Genomic DNA, 16,630 nt, shown 5'->3' with positions numbered 1-16,630 from the left:
GCCCTTTTTTAAAATAATTCCAAAATCCCTTTCCCTAGGATCCTCCTATATCCTGTCCTGTTACTTCACCAACTGGGGACAGTATAGACCTGGAGTCGGAAAGTACATGCCCACCAATATTGACCCATGCCTGTGTGACCATCTGATTTACGCTTTTGCTGGAATGAACAACAATGAAATTACAACATATGAGTGGGATGATGTGAAGCTTTATGGAGAGTTCCAGGCCTTGAAGAACCAGTATGTTGATTTATTCTGAGTTGATATCCAACTGGGTTGGTTTGGTTAAACTTGCATATTTCTAATTCGTAAAGATAAACCAGTTTTCTTCCTCCATTGTTTACATACATGTTCTGCTAAAGAGAGAACTTAAATATTCCTTATGTTCTCAACAGGAACAGCAACCTGAAGACCCTTCTGGCTATCGGTGGCTGGAACTTCGGCACTGCCAAGTATGTAAAGTCTTGTGATCTGATTCAAACAATATAAAAAGCAGCCCTGTCACTTACTCAGTTCTTGACTATCTTAGGTTCTCTGCTATGGTGGCCACCTCTGCTACCCGTCAGACTTTCATCAGCTCTGTGATTAAGTTCCTGAGGCAGTATGAGTTTGATGGTCTGGACATTGACTGGGAGTATCCTGGTTCCCGTGGTAGCCCTTCTCAGGACAAACAACTCTTCACCACCTTGGTTCAGGTATTCACTGGCATGAGAAACAGCCCACAAAGATGTAGGTTTCAATGTGAGAAGCACTTGTGCCTTAACCAGACAGATTTATAGAAATTTGCAAGTTTCTCTGCTACTACTGGTTTCCTGGCCCCTCCTCCTCCTCCTCCTCTCCACTCCTGCCCAGCCCACTTAAGACTGCTGTCTGTCCTGGTTCCTTGTTGATGGAATGACCTTTCCATCGAGGTCAGAACTGCCAACTCCCTGACCACCTTCAAGTACAGACTGAAGACTCACCTCTTGAGGCTGCACCTCTCCCTTTCTTCCCTGCCCACTGCGTAACTGTGTTTTGGTCTAGACCAACCCAGGCTGTGTACTGTCTAGCCTGGTGTTAGCCATTTGAGTTCTCTATTTAGTTGTACTTTGTATGGTTGGTTTGTTTCCTTGGCTGTTTGGTGAGAATTGGTACTTCAACAGAATATTACCCTAAGTATTATTTTGTCACTTGTTCAGTTGGCACTAGAACTTTCTTGTCTAGAAGTTCAGCACTTTGTGTACCTGACTTTTGCACTCGTTGTATGTCACTCTCTATAAGAGCATCTGCTAAATACCATGTAATGTAATACAAATGTATATCCCTTTCAAATTCATAGTCATTTTGTGTTAGTTTCCGCCCAACAGTTATCTCTCACTTTACCAATCTCACAAGAGACTGTTTTTACTCTCCTTCCTATCTGCTTACTGATCTTGCCACATCTGCTTCCAATAGGAAATGATGGCTGCCTTTGTAGCTGAGGGCAAACAGACCAACCGTCCTCGTCTTTTGTTGACTGCTGCAGTCTCTGCTGGCAAAGCTACCATCGACTCTGGATACCAGATCGCTCAGATTGGCCAGTTCGTATAGAGTCCTTTTAGTAATTTTGACAGAATCAACAGTTTCTCCTGTAAGCTGACCTCTATACCTGTCTTTCACAGGGTCCTGGACTACTTCCATGTCATGACCTATGATTTCTATGGGTCTTGGGAGCACCAGACTGGTGAGAACAGCCCTCTGTATGCTGGACCATCTGACCAGGGATCTTACTTGAATGTGGTAAGTGTACCTCAATATCAAACCCAGTAAATAATGTCTGATTTCTGGCGAGATCTAAATTCCTTTCTCCACCACTTCAGAACTATGCTATGAACTACTGGAAGAGCAATGGTGCTCCTGCTGAGAAGCTTCTTGTTGGATTCCCCACCTATGGACACACCTTCAAGCTGGCTAGCTCTGCCAACACTGGTGTGGGAGCTCCCACTGCTGGACCTGGACCTGCTGGACCTTACACCAGACAAGCTGGATTCTGGGCTTACTATGAGGTGAGGATCAAGATACCTTGTAATTTACTTTGACATTCTATCCTACAGTCATAATTCTGGCTTGATCTCGCATTTTAATTCAATCCTTTCTTTCCAGATCTGTAACTTCCTGTCTCAAGGAGCCACTCAGGCTTGGGATACCCCTCAGGATGTGCCATATGCCTACAACAGTCAGAATGTTTGGGTTGGCTATGACAACATCAAGAGCTTCCAGATCAAGGTATTTTCTATTCACAAGGCTCTAAATGTCTGTAGATTGGCCAAAGGAAGTTTTGGACCATAAATGGCTTGTAAGTACATGGCTCTGTATCTAGAGTACTTAGTATGTTTATCCATCCATCCATCCATCCATCCATCCATTATCCATAACTGCTTATCCTGTGCAGGGTCACGGGCAAGCTAGAGCCTATCCCAGCTGACTATGGGTGAGAGGTGGGCGTACACCCTGAACAAGTCATCACAGAGCTGACACATAGAGACAGACATTCACACTCGGACCTATGGTCAATTTAGAGCCACCAATTATCCTAACCTGCATGTCTTTGGACTGTGGGGGAAACCGGAGCACCCGGAGGAAACCCACACAGACACAGGGAGAACATGCAAACTCCACACAGAAAGCCCCCTGTCAGCCATTGGGCTCAAACCCAGACCCTTCTTGCTGTGAGGTGACAGTGCTAATCACTACACCACCATGCTGCCCCAGTATGTTTATATGCACACTGATATTTGGAATTTGATACAGGTCATGCAAACAGCATATTCCATTTGAATATTCAGAATTTGTCCTTTTTTCAAATTTAGCATTTTCCGATTAAGACATGTTGCATCTGCTGACATTTTTCGGGTTTTAGCATTCTTTGAGCGTGTATACATTGTATTTGGAATATGCGTCTCAGTTGGGGTTTTTATAGCAGTTTGATACATGGCCTCGTGCCTGTTTATGATCAGCTCTGTGCATTGTACTTAAACCAACATGGTAGTGTTTTACATTAAGCGGAGTAAGGACAGCTGCATCGATATGGGAAGATTAGTGGAGCACTCATTTTCATGTCACATAGTCTTTTTCAGAATATTTTGTGCATGTAACTATATATAGTTCTGTTATTCTTTCAAAATCCTATAGCTTAACTGGTTGAAGGAAAACAACTTTGGAGGTGCGATGGTGTGGTCTCTGGACCTGGATGACTTCACTGGCACCTTCTGCAAACAGGGCAAATACCCTTTGATCAACACCATCAAGAGTGGCCTGGGAACTGGCCAGAGTGAGTTGGACAAGTCCAAGTATTTTGCCAGTTAGAGTAAATTTACTGCATGAATAAACCCTGTTGCTGCAACTCCTGTACCCATGACCTGGGTTCTACATATATTATAACTTGAATCTAGTTAAGAATATATATATATATATATATATATATATATATATATATATAATCTCATTCTCATTATCTCTAGCCGCTTTATCCTTATACAGGGTCGCAGGCAAGCTGGAGCCTATCCCAGCTGACAACGGGCGAAAGGCAGGGTACACCCTGGACAAGTCGCCAGGTCATCACAGGGCTGACACATAGACACAGACAACCATTCACACTCACATTCACACCTACAGTCAATTTAGAGTCACCAGTTAACCTAACCTGCATGTCTTTGGACTGTGGGAGAAACCGGAGCACCCGGAGGAAACCCACACAGACACGGGGAGAACATGCAAACTCCGCACAGAAAGGCCCTCGCTGGCCACTGGGCTCGAACCCGGACCTTCTTGCTGTGAGGCAACAGCGCTAACCACTACACCACCGTGCTGCCCCTATATATATATATATATATATATATATATAGTAAAGTGTGTACTGTATATATTGTGTGTGTGTATATATATATATATATATATATATATATATATATATACATATATATATATATATAAATATATATATATATATATATATATATATATATATATATATATATATATATATATATATATATAATGAGAGAGAGAGAACCATCCATTTATCTGATGCTTTTTCTTTTTTAGGTTGCTCAGCTTCTTCCTACTTTGCTGCCCAGCAAGTACTTTGAGAGCTGCGTTAGCTCTTGCACCTACTACTCCTATGAGAACTGCGTTGGCTCTTGCACCTCCTACAACTATTAAATCCAAGTCTATAAATCTGAATCCCCATAAGCTGCTCTTGTCCTGATTGGTCTAATTGCTTTTTAGTCATGTTAATCTATATTCTGAAACAAAGATAAGCCAGCAAACTTACATTGTATGTGTGGTTTCATCTGCTGAGTCAGGGAAAAAAATGTCCATGTCTCAAGCTGCTATAAGTCAGACTGAAAAGCTGGTTAGCTATCTGCTTCAGAGCTGCACACAGCAGGCCTGAATGAGCTGCAAGCTCAGACAATAACAAAGATGCATGTTTCCACTTCAACAAGACCTTGTGTTGTAGCTAGCTAGTAAGCATTATCCAGCTAGCTCAGCATCACCATGTTTTGACTTTGCAGATCATGGGATTAACGAGTGGTATGATGATTCACCAGAACACCAATGTTGTTACTGATAGTTAGGTGTCCTGTTTAGTGTGTATACAATACATATTCTAATCAAATGTCTATTACTTGCCTCTCACTGCCATCAGATTAAGTTGTGTTGTAGAGAGGAGTGCAGCACAACCCACGTTATAAAAGGAGTCTTACAGTGCTTGCAATATCATTTTTTTTTTCTACCAAAGCTTTTAACGGTGATCAAACATACTGGTCAACAAAATCAATACTTGTATGCATACACTCAAGAGTCTCGAGTTCAGATTCTGAAGGAGGACTTGGTGTCAGATCTACTGTCGGTCCTATCCAATGCAAATAAAAAAAAAAAAAAACACACTGAAATGCTAATTATTCTGAACAAAAATTACACTAAATTCAAAACTAAAGCATGTAATCACTTAAAACTCTCAATTTTAACACTATAAATTCAAAACATTCATCCATTCCAGAAATGGGTGGGTGGGGAGCAGTGGCAGCTGGTAGTCTTTCAAACAGGGGAGGCTGGTTGGTTACAATATTTCCAGATTTTAAAAGAAAAAAGAAAAAAACATCAATTTTGCCCATACTCTTGCCTCTGATCTGGCTGATTGTTGGCAGGGTCACAAACTGTGAAATAACAGGTTATTTTGGCCCATTAGCCTACTGTCCAATATACATGATGGTGGTGTTGGGGGGGTATATTTTAACATTTTATATTTTAAAATTGTGGCATGTTGTGTAAAAATTGATCATTATTGAAAGCAGCTCTTTGTCAGGAACCTCAGCAGTAACAGCAGAGTGTTCTGGAATAGGCACAAGCACTGACCTTGGGGAACCAAACATAGAGCTGGGTGCCACACATTTCATTCAATGACACTTTCCCTATATTTTACTTATTTTGACTGAGAAATGTTTTATTGACAATTTTGATAACCCTTCACTTTTAATCCAGGTCTGTAGTGTGAAATGTTCTCGGCTGTGTTTTTGTTTAAAAATGTTTTCCAAATTGTAGCTGTGTTTAATTCATATCCAGAAAAAAATATATTCCAATATAATATACTCAGCATAAACATTTTAAATAGAGTCTATATTTTTGGTCCATCCATGACATATTACTAAAGTAGCCCATTTACTGTTGTTGATGTGGGTCACTTGCTGTTAGCCAATTCACTTTCTCGTACCAGGAGAGCTGAAAGGAACAAGTATTATTCCCTACCTTTTTCACCAAGTCAATTTGAGGCGTTGGTCTACCCTGCTCTTTAATTTTAATTTTTTCCTCAAAAGGAAGACTGGCAAATGGCTTCGCCAAAATTAAATCAGCAATGCTTGGCATCTGTGCGCAGCTTTCTTGCTAGCTGACTAGCCCCCTCAAGTTCAAGTTCAGTCACTCAAATAAACAAAATTTCTGGAACTAAGATAGCAAACTTGACAACACTATATTTACACTTTATTTACAATGAAAATATATACAAACTAAAAAAGCTGGGAGAAACCATATGTAATGAATGAAATCGAAATGTAAGCTGATCTCTTACAATACACCACAGCACTTGCGAATCCACATGGGACTGAACTGAGATTCACCGCTGCCTGTCTATATTTGAAACGAACTGTCAATCAAAGAAAATATCCGGCCGCTTTCACCAATCACCAGTCTCGCGGAAAGCTTTGCCATGTCCCTCCCACTGTGAGGCTGGGAGCCCGTGGGACTCCGTGGGCGGGCGTTTTCGCAGTATTTGTCCAATAACCATCTTGCATTTTGATATTGAAAAGCACATAGCTCCCAAATGCCATTGAAGTCCACTGAGGCTGGGCTGCATCGCGCTGTCACGAGGGGGAAAAACTCACACACACATTAGGCGAACTGGGGAAAGTTATAACGGAATGATTTCGCACTGTAGTTGGGTTGAGCACATATATTTCTATGATTCTGGATCTGAAATAGCAAATGTTATAAGGTCAGCTATAACATAAGCCTAGCGCAATTCATCCTACACAATATTCGTCATTTTTAGAGGAGGCTGAGCCTCCCTCGTTGTCTTAGAGCAATCGCCCGTGGTGGGGAGGGACGGGCATGTGAAGGAAGTCAAATAGTTGTAGAAGCTTGACATACAGTATACACTCACTGGCCACTTTATTAGGTACATCCATCCCCCTGCTGTATTATGCAGTTCTTTAATCAGCCAGTCCCTTGACAGCAGACAGCACCATGCAGATACAAATCAAGAGCTTCAGTTCATGTTTACTTCAAAGATCAGAATGGGAAAAATTATGATCTCAAAGTGTGACTTTCACTGTGGCATGGGTGTTGGTTTGAGCCAGACGGATTAGTTTGAGTATTTCAGAAACCGCTGACCTCCTGGGGTTTTCACACACAACAGTCTCTACACAGAATGGTGCGAAAAACAAAAAACACTGAGTGAGTGACAGTTCTGTGGGTGGAAACAAATGCCTTGTTGATAAGAGGGGTCAGAGGAAAATGGCCAGATTGGTTCGAGCTGCCAGAAAGGATATAACAACTCTTTACAACTGTGGTGAGCAGAAAATCATCTCCGCATGCAACAGCAGAAGACCACATTGGGCTCCACTCCTGCAGCCAAGAACAGGAATCTTAGAAGCAAGAACAAGTTCCTATTAAAGTGGCCGGTGAGTGTAGAAAAAGGAAAGACATGACTGTTAGTTCTGAGTAAAAACAGTACAGCGTCACAGATAAGAACTGTATCAGATTGAGTTTATGGTGACAAATGAGTACTATTAGAGTGCTTTTGTTTTAAAATTCATGAGTGAATATGGGATGTTTTATGATTAATTGTATTTTAAACGTTATAAAATTCTCTTGTTGAATATGATCAGATTGTTCAGTTTTGATTCACTGAATAAAGACATGGCTCTGAAAGTATTTCCACCTGAAAGGCAACTCACAGATGCACTCTGTTTAATATAGTATTGATAGTAACAGTTTCCACACTGATTTTTGTACAGTAAACTTTTTTTTTTATTGAGCAAAGAAAATGTATAATCATTGCAATGATGAAGCTTGGATACATTTATTCAACATTTATGGAAGGAGTCTCTATCAGCACTTAACAGAGGTAAAGCTGTTATATTTGATTCCTTACTAATACAATGAGAGTCTCAAGTTAGGGGAATTTTTATTGATGTTCTTTTATACACTCAGCTGTCAGGTTGTGTGTGTGTGTTTTTTTTTTAAATAAACCTATATTCTGTAGGGGTATTTGTAGGTAAACAGTTACTGATTGTAACTGACATTATTGGGCGGTATGATGGGATAGTGGTTAGCACTGTCGCCTCACAGTGAGAAGGTTCTGGGTTCAAGCCCAGTGGCCGACGAGGGTCTTTCTATGTGGAGTTTGCATGTTCTCCCGTGTCTGTGTGGGTTTCCTCCAGGTGCTCCAGTTTCTCCCACAGACCAAAGACATGCACGTTAGGTTAATTGGTGGCTCAAAATTGACCGTAGGTGTGAATGTGAGTGTGAATGGTTGTTTGTCTCTATGTGTTGGCCCTGTGATGATCTGGTGACTTGTCCAGGGTGTACCCCGCCTCTCGCCCATAGTCAGCTGGGATAGGCTCCAGCTTGCCCACGACACTGTACAGGGTAAGGGGTTACGGATAATGGATGAATGGATGATATTATTTGGGTAGTGGAGCATTCTCAACACAACAGAGGCACTGACAGTAAATGGGAGCGGCATGTTAGTGGGGGTTACTGTGTATCGAGTGATGCAGCACAACCTGCCAAGCAAAAATATCCATCTATCTGCAGTCCTGATGTCAGAAAATGAACATTGCAATGATGAGGGGTTAAATATGGTCCTCTGGTCTATCGCAGACAATAACTGTAACTTTATGCATCAATACTACGTGAGCTTCATGGCAGGTGTAGGTGATAAATTGGCACTGAGCAATACCATGCTTTATAGTTTAATGATCGTGTATCGTCCATAAAGCACTGCCAATTGAACTCACAAAAATATGGAGGTAACTGATAAAAACACAAATTCGACTCAGATCAGTATCTTAGACATTGGTGGTGGGTTGGTCTGAAATCACAATGACGTTTGTGTCTGTCTGGTCTGCTCTCTGAATGATGGTACTTCAAGCTAGTTAATGAAGTTCTGGAATTGGAGCATATTACTGCTCTCAGTGGTCTCACGTCTTCCATCCACTGTAGTGCTAAAAAAATTGCCAGCATCTCCCCCGTATATATAGATAGTCCATCACTGATTTCGTTTCAAACTTCTAATATTAAATTCTGGGACTATGAATGAGATACTAATTCTATTAGTTGTATTCTTTGAAACATCTGTGTAGATTTGAACAAAATTGCAATAATTATTTCCTATATAGCTTTTTATTATTTGTGGATGTAAAATAAACTTTTTATCATTGTTCTTTTTGTCAAGCAATGTGAGATGATCTTCTTCTTCTTTGGGTTTTTATGGCAGCTTGCATCCTGGGTGCTGCGCTACTGCCATCTTCTGTATTGTGGTAGTTCCTACTTGTCAGGGTTGTCAAGTTTCCATATCAGTCCTGTTTTCCTTCTTCTTTGCATTATAATGCAATCTCCCTCCGTTTTTATTCATTTAAATCCGTTTGTCTAGTCCTGTAGTCCTCTTTTATCCTGCACATTGTCTCCACATTCCAATATACTTTTAATGTTATTTTCTACTCTTCCTACCTCCCGTAATTATGCTTTTCTGCTCACCATGAGTGTAAAGAGTTGCTATGAGTTATTATAATCCTTCCTGGCAGATCAAACCAATCTGGCCACTTTCCTCTGATCATTTCCGTTTTCTCCATATATATATATACACACACACACACACACACACACAATATATACAGTACACACTTTAATATATATATATATATATATATATATATATATATATATATATATATATATATATATATAGGGGCAGCACGGTGGTGTAGTGGTTAGCGCTGTTGCCTCACAGCAAGAAGGTCCGGGTTCGAGCCCAGTGGCCAGCGAGGGCCTTTCTGTGCGGAGTTTGCATGTTCTCCCCGTGTCCGCGTGGGTTTCCTCCGGGTGCTCCGGTTTCCCCCACAGTCCAAAGACATGCAGGTTAGGTTAACTGGTGACTCTAAATTGACCGTAGGTGTGAATGTGAGTGTGAATGGTTGTCTGTGTCTATGTGTCAACCCTGTGATGACCTGGCGACTTGTTCAGGGTGTACCCTGCCTTTCGCCCATAGTCAGCTGGGATAGGCTCCAGCTTGCCTGCGACCCTGTAGAACAGGATGAAGCGGCTACAGATAATGAGATGAGATTTTTGTGATCTTCAAAATTAAGAAGCCAAGAAGCCTTTATTTGTCATTTTTACACTCAAGCACAGACTTAAGCACACAATAAAATTTAACCTCTGCATTTAACCCATCTGAAGCAGTGAACACACACATGCACACACAAGTGAACAATGAGCACACACACATACCCAGAACAGTGGGCAGCTATGCTACAGCGCCCGGGGAGCAGTTGGGGGTTAGGTGCCTTGCTCAAGCCCCATGTTAACCTTACCGCATGTCTTTGAACTGCGGGGGAATCCGGAGCACCCAGAGGAAACCCACGCAGACACGGGGTGAACATGCAAGCTCCACACAGAAAGTCAAGTTTATTTGTATAGCGCTTTTAACAATAAACATTGTCACAAAGCAGCTTTACAGAATTTGAACAACTTAAAACATGAGCTAATTTTGTCCCTATTCTATCCCCAATGAGCAAGCCTGGGGATAAAGGCCCCTGTCGGCCACTGAGCTTGAACCCAGAACCTTCTTGCTGTGATCACTCTAGATCTTGTAAATAAGTTATTAAAAATAATATATAATCAATATGCAGAAAGCTTTGCCTGGCTGATCTTTCTCAGGCTGTATACACAGAAATGCAAAAGGCCACTCTTTATTGGACTTCGTTTTAGAATGCACATGCTTTCTTTTCTTTGGTGTACTTGTAATTGGTCCATCATAATCTGACATGATTACACAAATGACCGATCGTGCACACAAGATATAAATAATGGATGGTAGAGATCAATAATTATAAAGATTGACTTACATATTTACATGGATGCAATAACAGCAGCTGCCATATGTCTGTAGGTTTGAAAACACATGGCCCTGTCAAAGCAATTGAAAAATGTCAGCATGTATCAGAAGTGGTCAAGTAATCAGACTGTAGTGAATGATAAGACCAGATTTCATCGTCACTTGTCAGCATGACCAGCAGAGGTGCCCAGTCAGCTAACCTCGTACATACCAAAAGATGTACAGGCCCTATACATGTGTGTGTGTGTGTGTGTGTGTGTGTGTGTGTGTGTGTGTGTTTATTTCTATCCACATTCACTGGATATGAGCAATTGCGCACTCTGATTGGCTACTCTACGACTAGGATATCAGCTCATATACTGTGAGTAGAGAAATACAAAATGGCAGAGCATGTTGCTGAACCAACCAAGGATGAAATAAAAACTCTACTGAAAAACAAGCCCCCCAAAAAGACCAAAAAAAGGCAACAAAATATGGAATAAAAGTATTTGATGGTAAGAACATATCTTTTTTATCTTTCAAGAATTATTATTCAAGCATTTTTCATAAATTGCTACTGTCATTTCTCCTGTTTGTTGAGCGGAAATGATTCTGTTGGACATTTTGTATCAAGTTTTTATTTATTGAATTTGCAAAAAATAAAAATGCTCTGTTTCTCAAAATCCAGTGAATGTGGGTATAATCAAAGTTATTCCACTCCATCTTGTCGTACATGACTTATAACCATGATCAAAATATAATAGAAAATAATAGTTTAAGGGTAGTAATTTATACTCTCAAGGTTTTTAAGATATTCTTGTGTTATCTTCGATGACACATTTACCTTTTATTTACTTAATGCCAGAGCCAGACGTGCTGCAGAATTATAATCACTTTTCTAATCTGATAAGCTGATATCTATAACACTTAATTTGTAATGGAAACATTTAACATTTCTATGTTCATACATGTGTGCTTTTACAGTGCACTGACCTTTAATATATGTGGTCAGCGAGCCATTTTAGTGTTGAGTTGGACATACAGTGGATATAAAAAGTGTACACACCCCATTAAAATGATAGGTTTTTCTGATGTAAAAAACTGAGACCATGATAAATAATTTCAAAACTTTTCCCACCTTTAATGTGACCTATATACTGTACAATTCAATTGAAAAACTAACAAATCTGTTAGGGGGAAAAACATAAAAAAAAAAATACATCAGCTGGTTGCATAAGTATGCACACCCTTAAACTAATACTTTGTTGAAGCACCTTTTGATTTAATTACAGCATTCAGTCTTTTGGGGTTCACACCTGCCATTAGTTAAAATTACTCTGATTAACCACAAATAAAGGGCGGCACGGTGGTGTAGTGGTTAGCGCTGTCGCCTCACAGCAAGAAGGTCCTGGGTTCGAGCCCCGGGGCCGGCGAGGGCCTTTCTGTGTGGAGTTTGCATGTTCTCCCCGTGTCCGCATGGGTTTCCTCCGGGTGCTCCGGTTTCCCCCACAGTCCAAAGACATGCAGGTTAGGTTAACTGGTGACTCTAAATTGACCGTAGGTGTGAATGTGAGTGTGAATGGTTGTCTGTGTCTATGTGTCAGCCCTGTGATGACCTGGCGACTTGTCCAGGGTGTACCCCGCCTTTGGCCCGTAGTCAGCTGGGATAGGCTCCAGCTTGCCTGCGACCCTGTAGAAGGATAAAGCGGCTAGAGATAATGATGATGAGATGAACCCCAAATAAAGTTCAGACATTTACTCAGTTGCATCTTCCAGCAAAAGCCAGGGTTCACAGAGAGCTTACAAAGCATCAAAGGGATCTCATTGTTGAAAGGTATCAGTCAGGAGAAGGGTACAAAAAATTTACACGGCATTAGATATACCATGGAGCACAGTGAAAACAGTCATCAAGAAGTGGAGAAAATATGGGACAACAGTGACATTACCGAGAACTGGACGTCACTCCATAATTGATCAAAAGACAAGACGAAAACTGGTCAGGGAGGCTGCCAAGAGGCCTACAGCAACACTGTACAGAAGCCTTTTCTTACAAAGAAAAACATCTAAATTTTGCAGAAAAAAAAAAAAAATACATCAACTCTTCTAAAAACGTGGGAAAATGTGTTATGGTCTGATGAAACCAAGGTGGAACTTTTTGGCCACAATTCCAAAAGGTATGTTTGGCACAAAAACAACACTGTGCATTACCAAAAGAACACCATACCCACGGTGAAGTATGGTGGTGGCATCATCATGTTTTGGGGTTGTTTTTCTTCAGCTGGAACAGGGGCTTTAGTCAAGGTGGAGGGAATTATGAACAGTTCTAAATACCAACTTTTGTCCCAAAACCTTCAGGTGTCTACTAGAAAGCTGAAGATGAAGAGGAATTTCATCTTTCAGCACGACAGTGACCCCAAGCATCCATCAAAATCAACAAAAGAATGGCTTCACCAGAAGAAAATTAATGTTTTGGAATGGCCCAGCCAGAGCCCAGACCTAAATCCAATTGAAAATCTGTGGGATGACCTGAAGAGGGCTGTGCACAAGAGATGCCCTCGCAATCTGACAGATTTGGAGCACCTTTGCAAGGAAGAGTGGGCAAATATCACCAAGTCTAGATGTAGCAGGCTGATAGACACCTACCCATAAAGACTAAATAACAAAGTATTAGTTTAAGGGTGTGCACACTTATGCAGCCAGCTTATTATACATTTTTTATTTTTTTCCCCCTCACAGATTTGTTTGTTTTCAATTGAATTGTACAGGTTATAGGTTGGGCGTCACGGTGGTGTAGTGGTTAGCACGGTCGCCTCACAGCAAGAAGGTCCTGGGTTTGAGACCAGCAGCCAACGAGGGTCTTTCTGTATGGAGTTTGCATGTTCTCCCCATGTCTGTGTGGGTTTCCTCTGGGTGGGTTTCCCCCACAGTCCAACGACATGCAGGTTAGGCTAATTGCTGGCTCTAAGTTGACCGTAGGTGTGAACGTGAGTGTGAATGGTTGTTTGTCTCTATGTGTCAGCCCTGCGATGATCTGGCAACTTGTCCAGGGTGTACCCCGCCTCTGGGATAGGCTCCAGCTTGCCTGCAACCCTGTACAGGATAAGCGGCTGCAAATAATGGATGGATGGATGGATGGATGCTTTGTATCATTGTCCTGCTGGAAGATCCAATGACGACCCAGTTTTAGTTTCCTGACAGAGGCAGCCAATTCTTGATTTAAAATGTCCTGGTTCATGATGCCATGGATCCTAACAAGGTTTCCAGGGCCTTTGGAGGGAAAACATCCACCATATTTTACAGTTGGGATGGGGTTCTTTTCATTACAGCCATCCTTCTTTTTACGCCAAACCCACCTTGAGTGTTTATTGCCAAAAAGCTCCATTTCTGTTACATCAGACCATATGTTCCTTGTGTTGCAAGAATCAAAATGAGAAATACGTTCACTTAAAGAAAAAACAATAAAATTCACGAGGTGAAACATCAAATCATGTGCTGTTATATTGTTTTGAGTGCAATACAGGCCAAAGATAACCTACGAAACATCGTTTTCAGGTTTAATTTCAATTTCAACATACCATTCCAACTTTTTCTTATTTTGGAGTTGTAATTGTAAAATTATGAGTGGAATTTATTATCATTTAAATCCTACAGTGTTATAGAGTCCAATGACAATGTACTAGTGCATCTCAAAAAATTAGAATATTGTGAAAAAGTTCAATATTTTCCATCAGTTATTTAAGAAAGTGAAAATGTTATATATTATAGACTCATTACACATAAACTAAAATGTTTCAAGCATTTTTCTATTTTAATTTTAATCAGTATGGCATACAGTACAAAAACATAAACCCCATCTCAAAATATTAGAATATTTCATTTCGAGTTTGAGTAAAACAGTATGAACACAGTGGATCTCTCGGTCTAGTTCAGTACACACAACCACAATCATGGGGAAGACTGCTGACTTGACTATTGTCCAGAAGATGATCACTGATGCCCTCCACAAGGAGGGCAAGCCACAAAAGGTCATTGCTGAAAAGGGTGGCTGGAAAAGGTGCACAAGCAACAGGGATGGCCGCAGTCTTGAGAGGATTGTCAAAAAAAGTTGATTCAAGAACTTGAGAGAGCTTCACAAGGAGTGGACTGAGGCTGGTGTCAGTGTATCAAGACCCATCATGAACAGACATCTTCAAGAAAGGGGATACAACTTTTTCATTCCTAATATCAAGCTACTCCTGAGCCAGAGACAATGTCAGAAGTGTCTTATCTGGGCTAAGGAGAGAAAGAAATGGACTGTTGCTCAGTGGTCCAAAGTCCTCTTTTCAGATGAAAGTACATTTTGCATTTAATTTGGAAATCATGGTTCTAGAGTCTGGAGGAAGAGTGGAGAGGCACAGAATCCAAGGTGTTTGAAGCCCAGTGTGAAGTTTCCACAGTCTGTGATGATTTGGGGTGCCATGTCATCTGCTGGTGTTGGTCCACTGTATTTTATCAAGTCCAAAGTCAACACAGCCATCTACCAGGAGATTTTAGCGCACTTCATGCTTCCATCTGCTGACGAGCTTTTTGGAGATGCTGATTTCCTTTTCCAGCAGAACTTAGCACCTACCCACAGTGCCAAAACTACTACCAAATGGTTTGCTGACCATGATATTACTCTGTTTGATTGGCCAGCCAACTTGCCTGACCTGAACCCCATAAAGAATCTATGGGGTACTGTCAAGAGGAAGATGAGAAACACCAAAAATACAGATACGCTGAAGGCCACTATCAAAGCAACCTGGGCTTCAATAACACCTCAGCAGTACCACAGACTGATCACCTCTATGCCACACTGCATTGATACAGTAATTCATGGTAAAGGAGCCCCAACCAAGTATTGAGTGTATAAATGAATATACTTTTCAGAAGTTGGACATTTCTGTATTGTAAATCCTTTTTTTGATTGATCTTAGTGAATATTCTAATAATTTGAGATACTGGATTTCTGATTTTCATGAGCTACAAGCCATAATCATCAAAATTAAAACAAAAAAGGCTTTAAATATTTCACTTTACATGTAATGAATATAGAATATATGAAAGTTTACCTTTTTGAATTAAATTATAAAAAAAAGGATCTTTTTCATGGTATTCTAATTTTTTGAGATGCACTAGTATACATCTTGATATAGCACCTCTATCGTTAATGTCTCCTTTATATCTATGAGAATTTAAAATTTGTTTGCTTGTTTTTATGTTCTTTTTTTCCTTTTAGTATTTCTTAAAATGAAAATACTTTTATTTTAAGGGAAAGCCATGGCCTAATGGTTAGAGAAGCAGCTTTGGGACCAAAAGGCCATTGGTTTGATTACCAGGACTGGCAGAAGTGACCTTGGGCAAGGCACCTAACCCCCAACTGCTCCAGTAAGAGTGGTGGTGTACCTTGTGTCAGATTAGCCAAAGAAAAACTGGTGATGTGGTTATCGGTTCGGGTGGTGCCCAGCCGAAACTAAATATAAAAAAGGCATAAATCAGTATTCAACATCCCAAATCAAAAGAAAGACAGCTTTATTTTACGTCCTCATATTGTGTTGTAGCATATCAGTTTTATTTTGTTTTGACAATAACAGTTATTTTTTCAGTTGACACTGTTTGCACCACAGTGCAGGCCAATTGGTGATTTTTATTTTATTTATTTATTGGTTGATTGATTTTTGTAGGACATGGGAAAAAAACTATATTAGACTTTAGTTGTGACCTTCTATGAACCTGTGTGGCAATATTAAAACAGTTACAGTAATACACAGCTCTTTGAAAACAGGGGCAAATAAAGAAGTTTAATGTCACAGTCCGGTCCAGTCCATCCATGCCTGAGTTTGTGGGACTTCTATGCTGGCTCCAGGCTGGATCCAGGACAGGAATTCAGTCCTGCCTGGCTGTAGGCCATTTTCCCTGAACTGGCATTCTCACACCTGCTACCACTCCTCTCCCATCAGCCAGGGCCTTCTTAAGAGCTTGTTTGGAGCTATTCCAGTT

General features: G+C 40.7%; 1 protein-coding gene across 9 annotated transcripts in view; it reads left to right on the top strand.

Annotated features, from left to right (window-relative positions):
* The window catches only part of LOC132874239 (acidic mammalian chitinase-like), a 173,922-nt gene that overhangs the window by 129,173 nt on the left and 28,119 nt on the right, over nt 1-16,630 (top strand). For 7 of the 9 annotated variants that reach the window (XM_060910236.1, XM_060910241.1, XM_060910235.1 and 4 more), the window contains 8 exons: nt 39-240; nt 396-452; nt 530-695; nt 1,435-1,559; nt 1,641-1,758; nt 1,839-2,024; nt 2,122-2,244; nt 3,151-3,289. In XM_060910236.1, the coding sequence (XP_060766219.1) occupies nt 39-240; nt 396-452; nt 530-695; nt 1,435-1,559; nt 1,641-1,758; nt 1,839-2,024; nt 2,122-2,244; nt 3,151-3,289 (1,116 nt within the window). Of the gene's footprint in view, nt 1-38; nt 241-395; nt 453-529; nt 696-1,434; nt 1,560-1,640; nt 1,759-1,838; nt 2,025-2,121; nt 2,245-3,150; nt 3,290-4,062; nt 4,201-10,161; nt 10,202-16,630 lie in introns of those variants that run through there. The other 2 variants (XM_060910234.1, XM_060910243.1) reach the window with 2 other exon arrangements.

The sequence above is a fragment of the Neoarius graeffei genome, chromosome 26 (assembly GCF_027579695.1).
Source record: "Neoarius graeffei isolate fNeoGra1 chromosome 26, fNeoGra1.pri, whole genome shotgun sequence".
Classification (NCBI taxonomy): Eukaryota; Metazoa; Chordata; class Actinopteri; order Siluriformes; family Ariidae; genus Neoarius; species Neoarius graeffei.
Note: the sequence above shows the minus strand (reverse complement) of the source record. Positions and strands in the feature narration are given on the sequence as shown.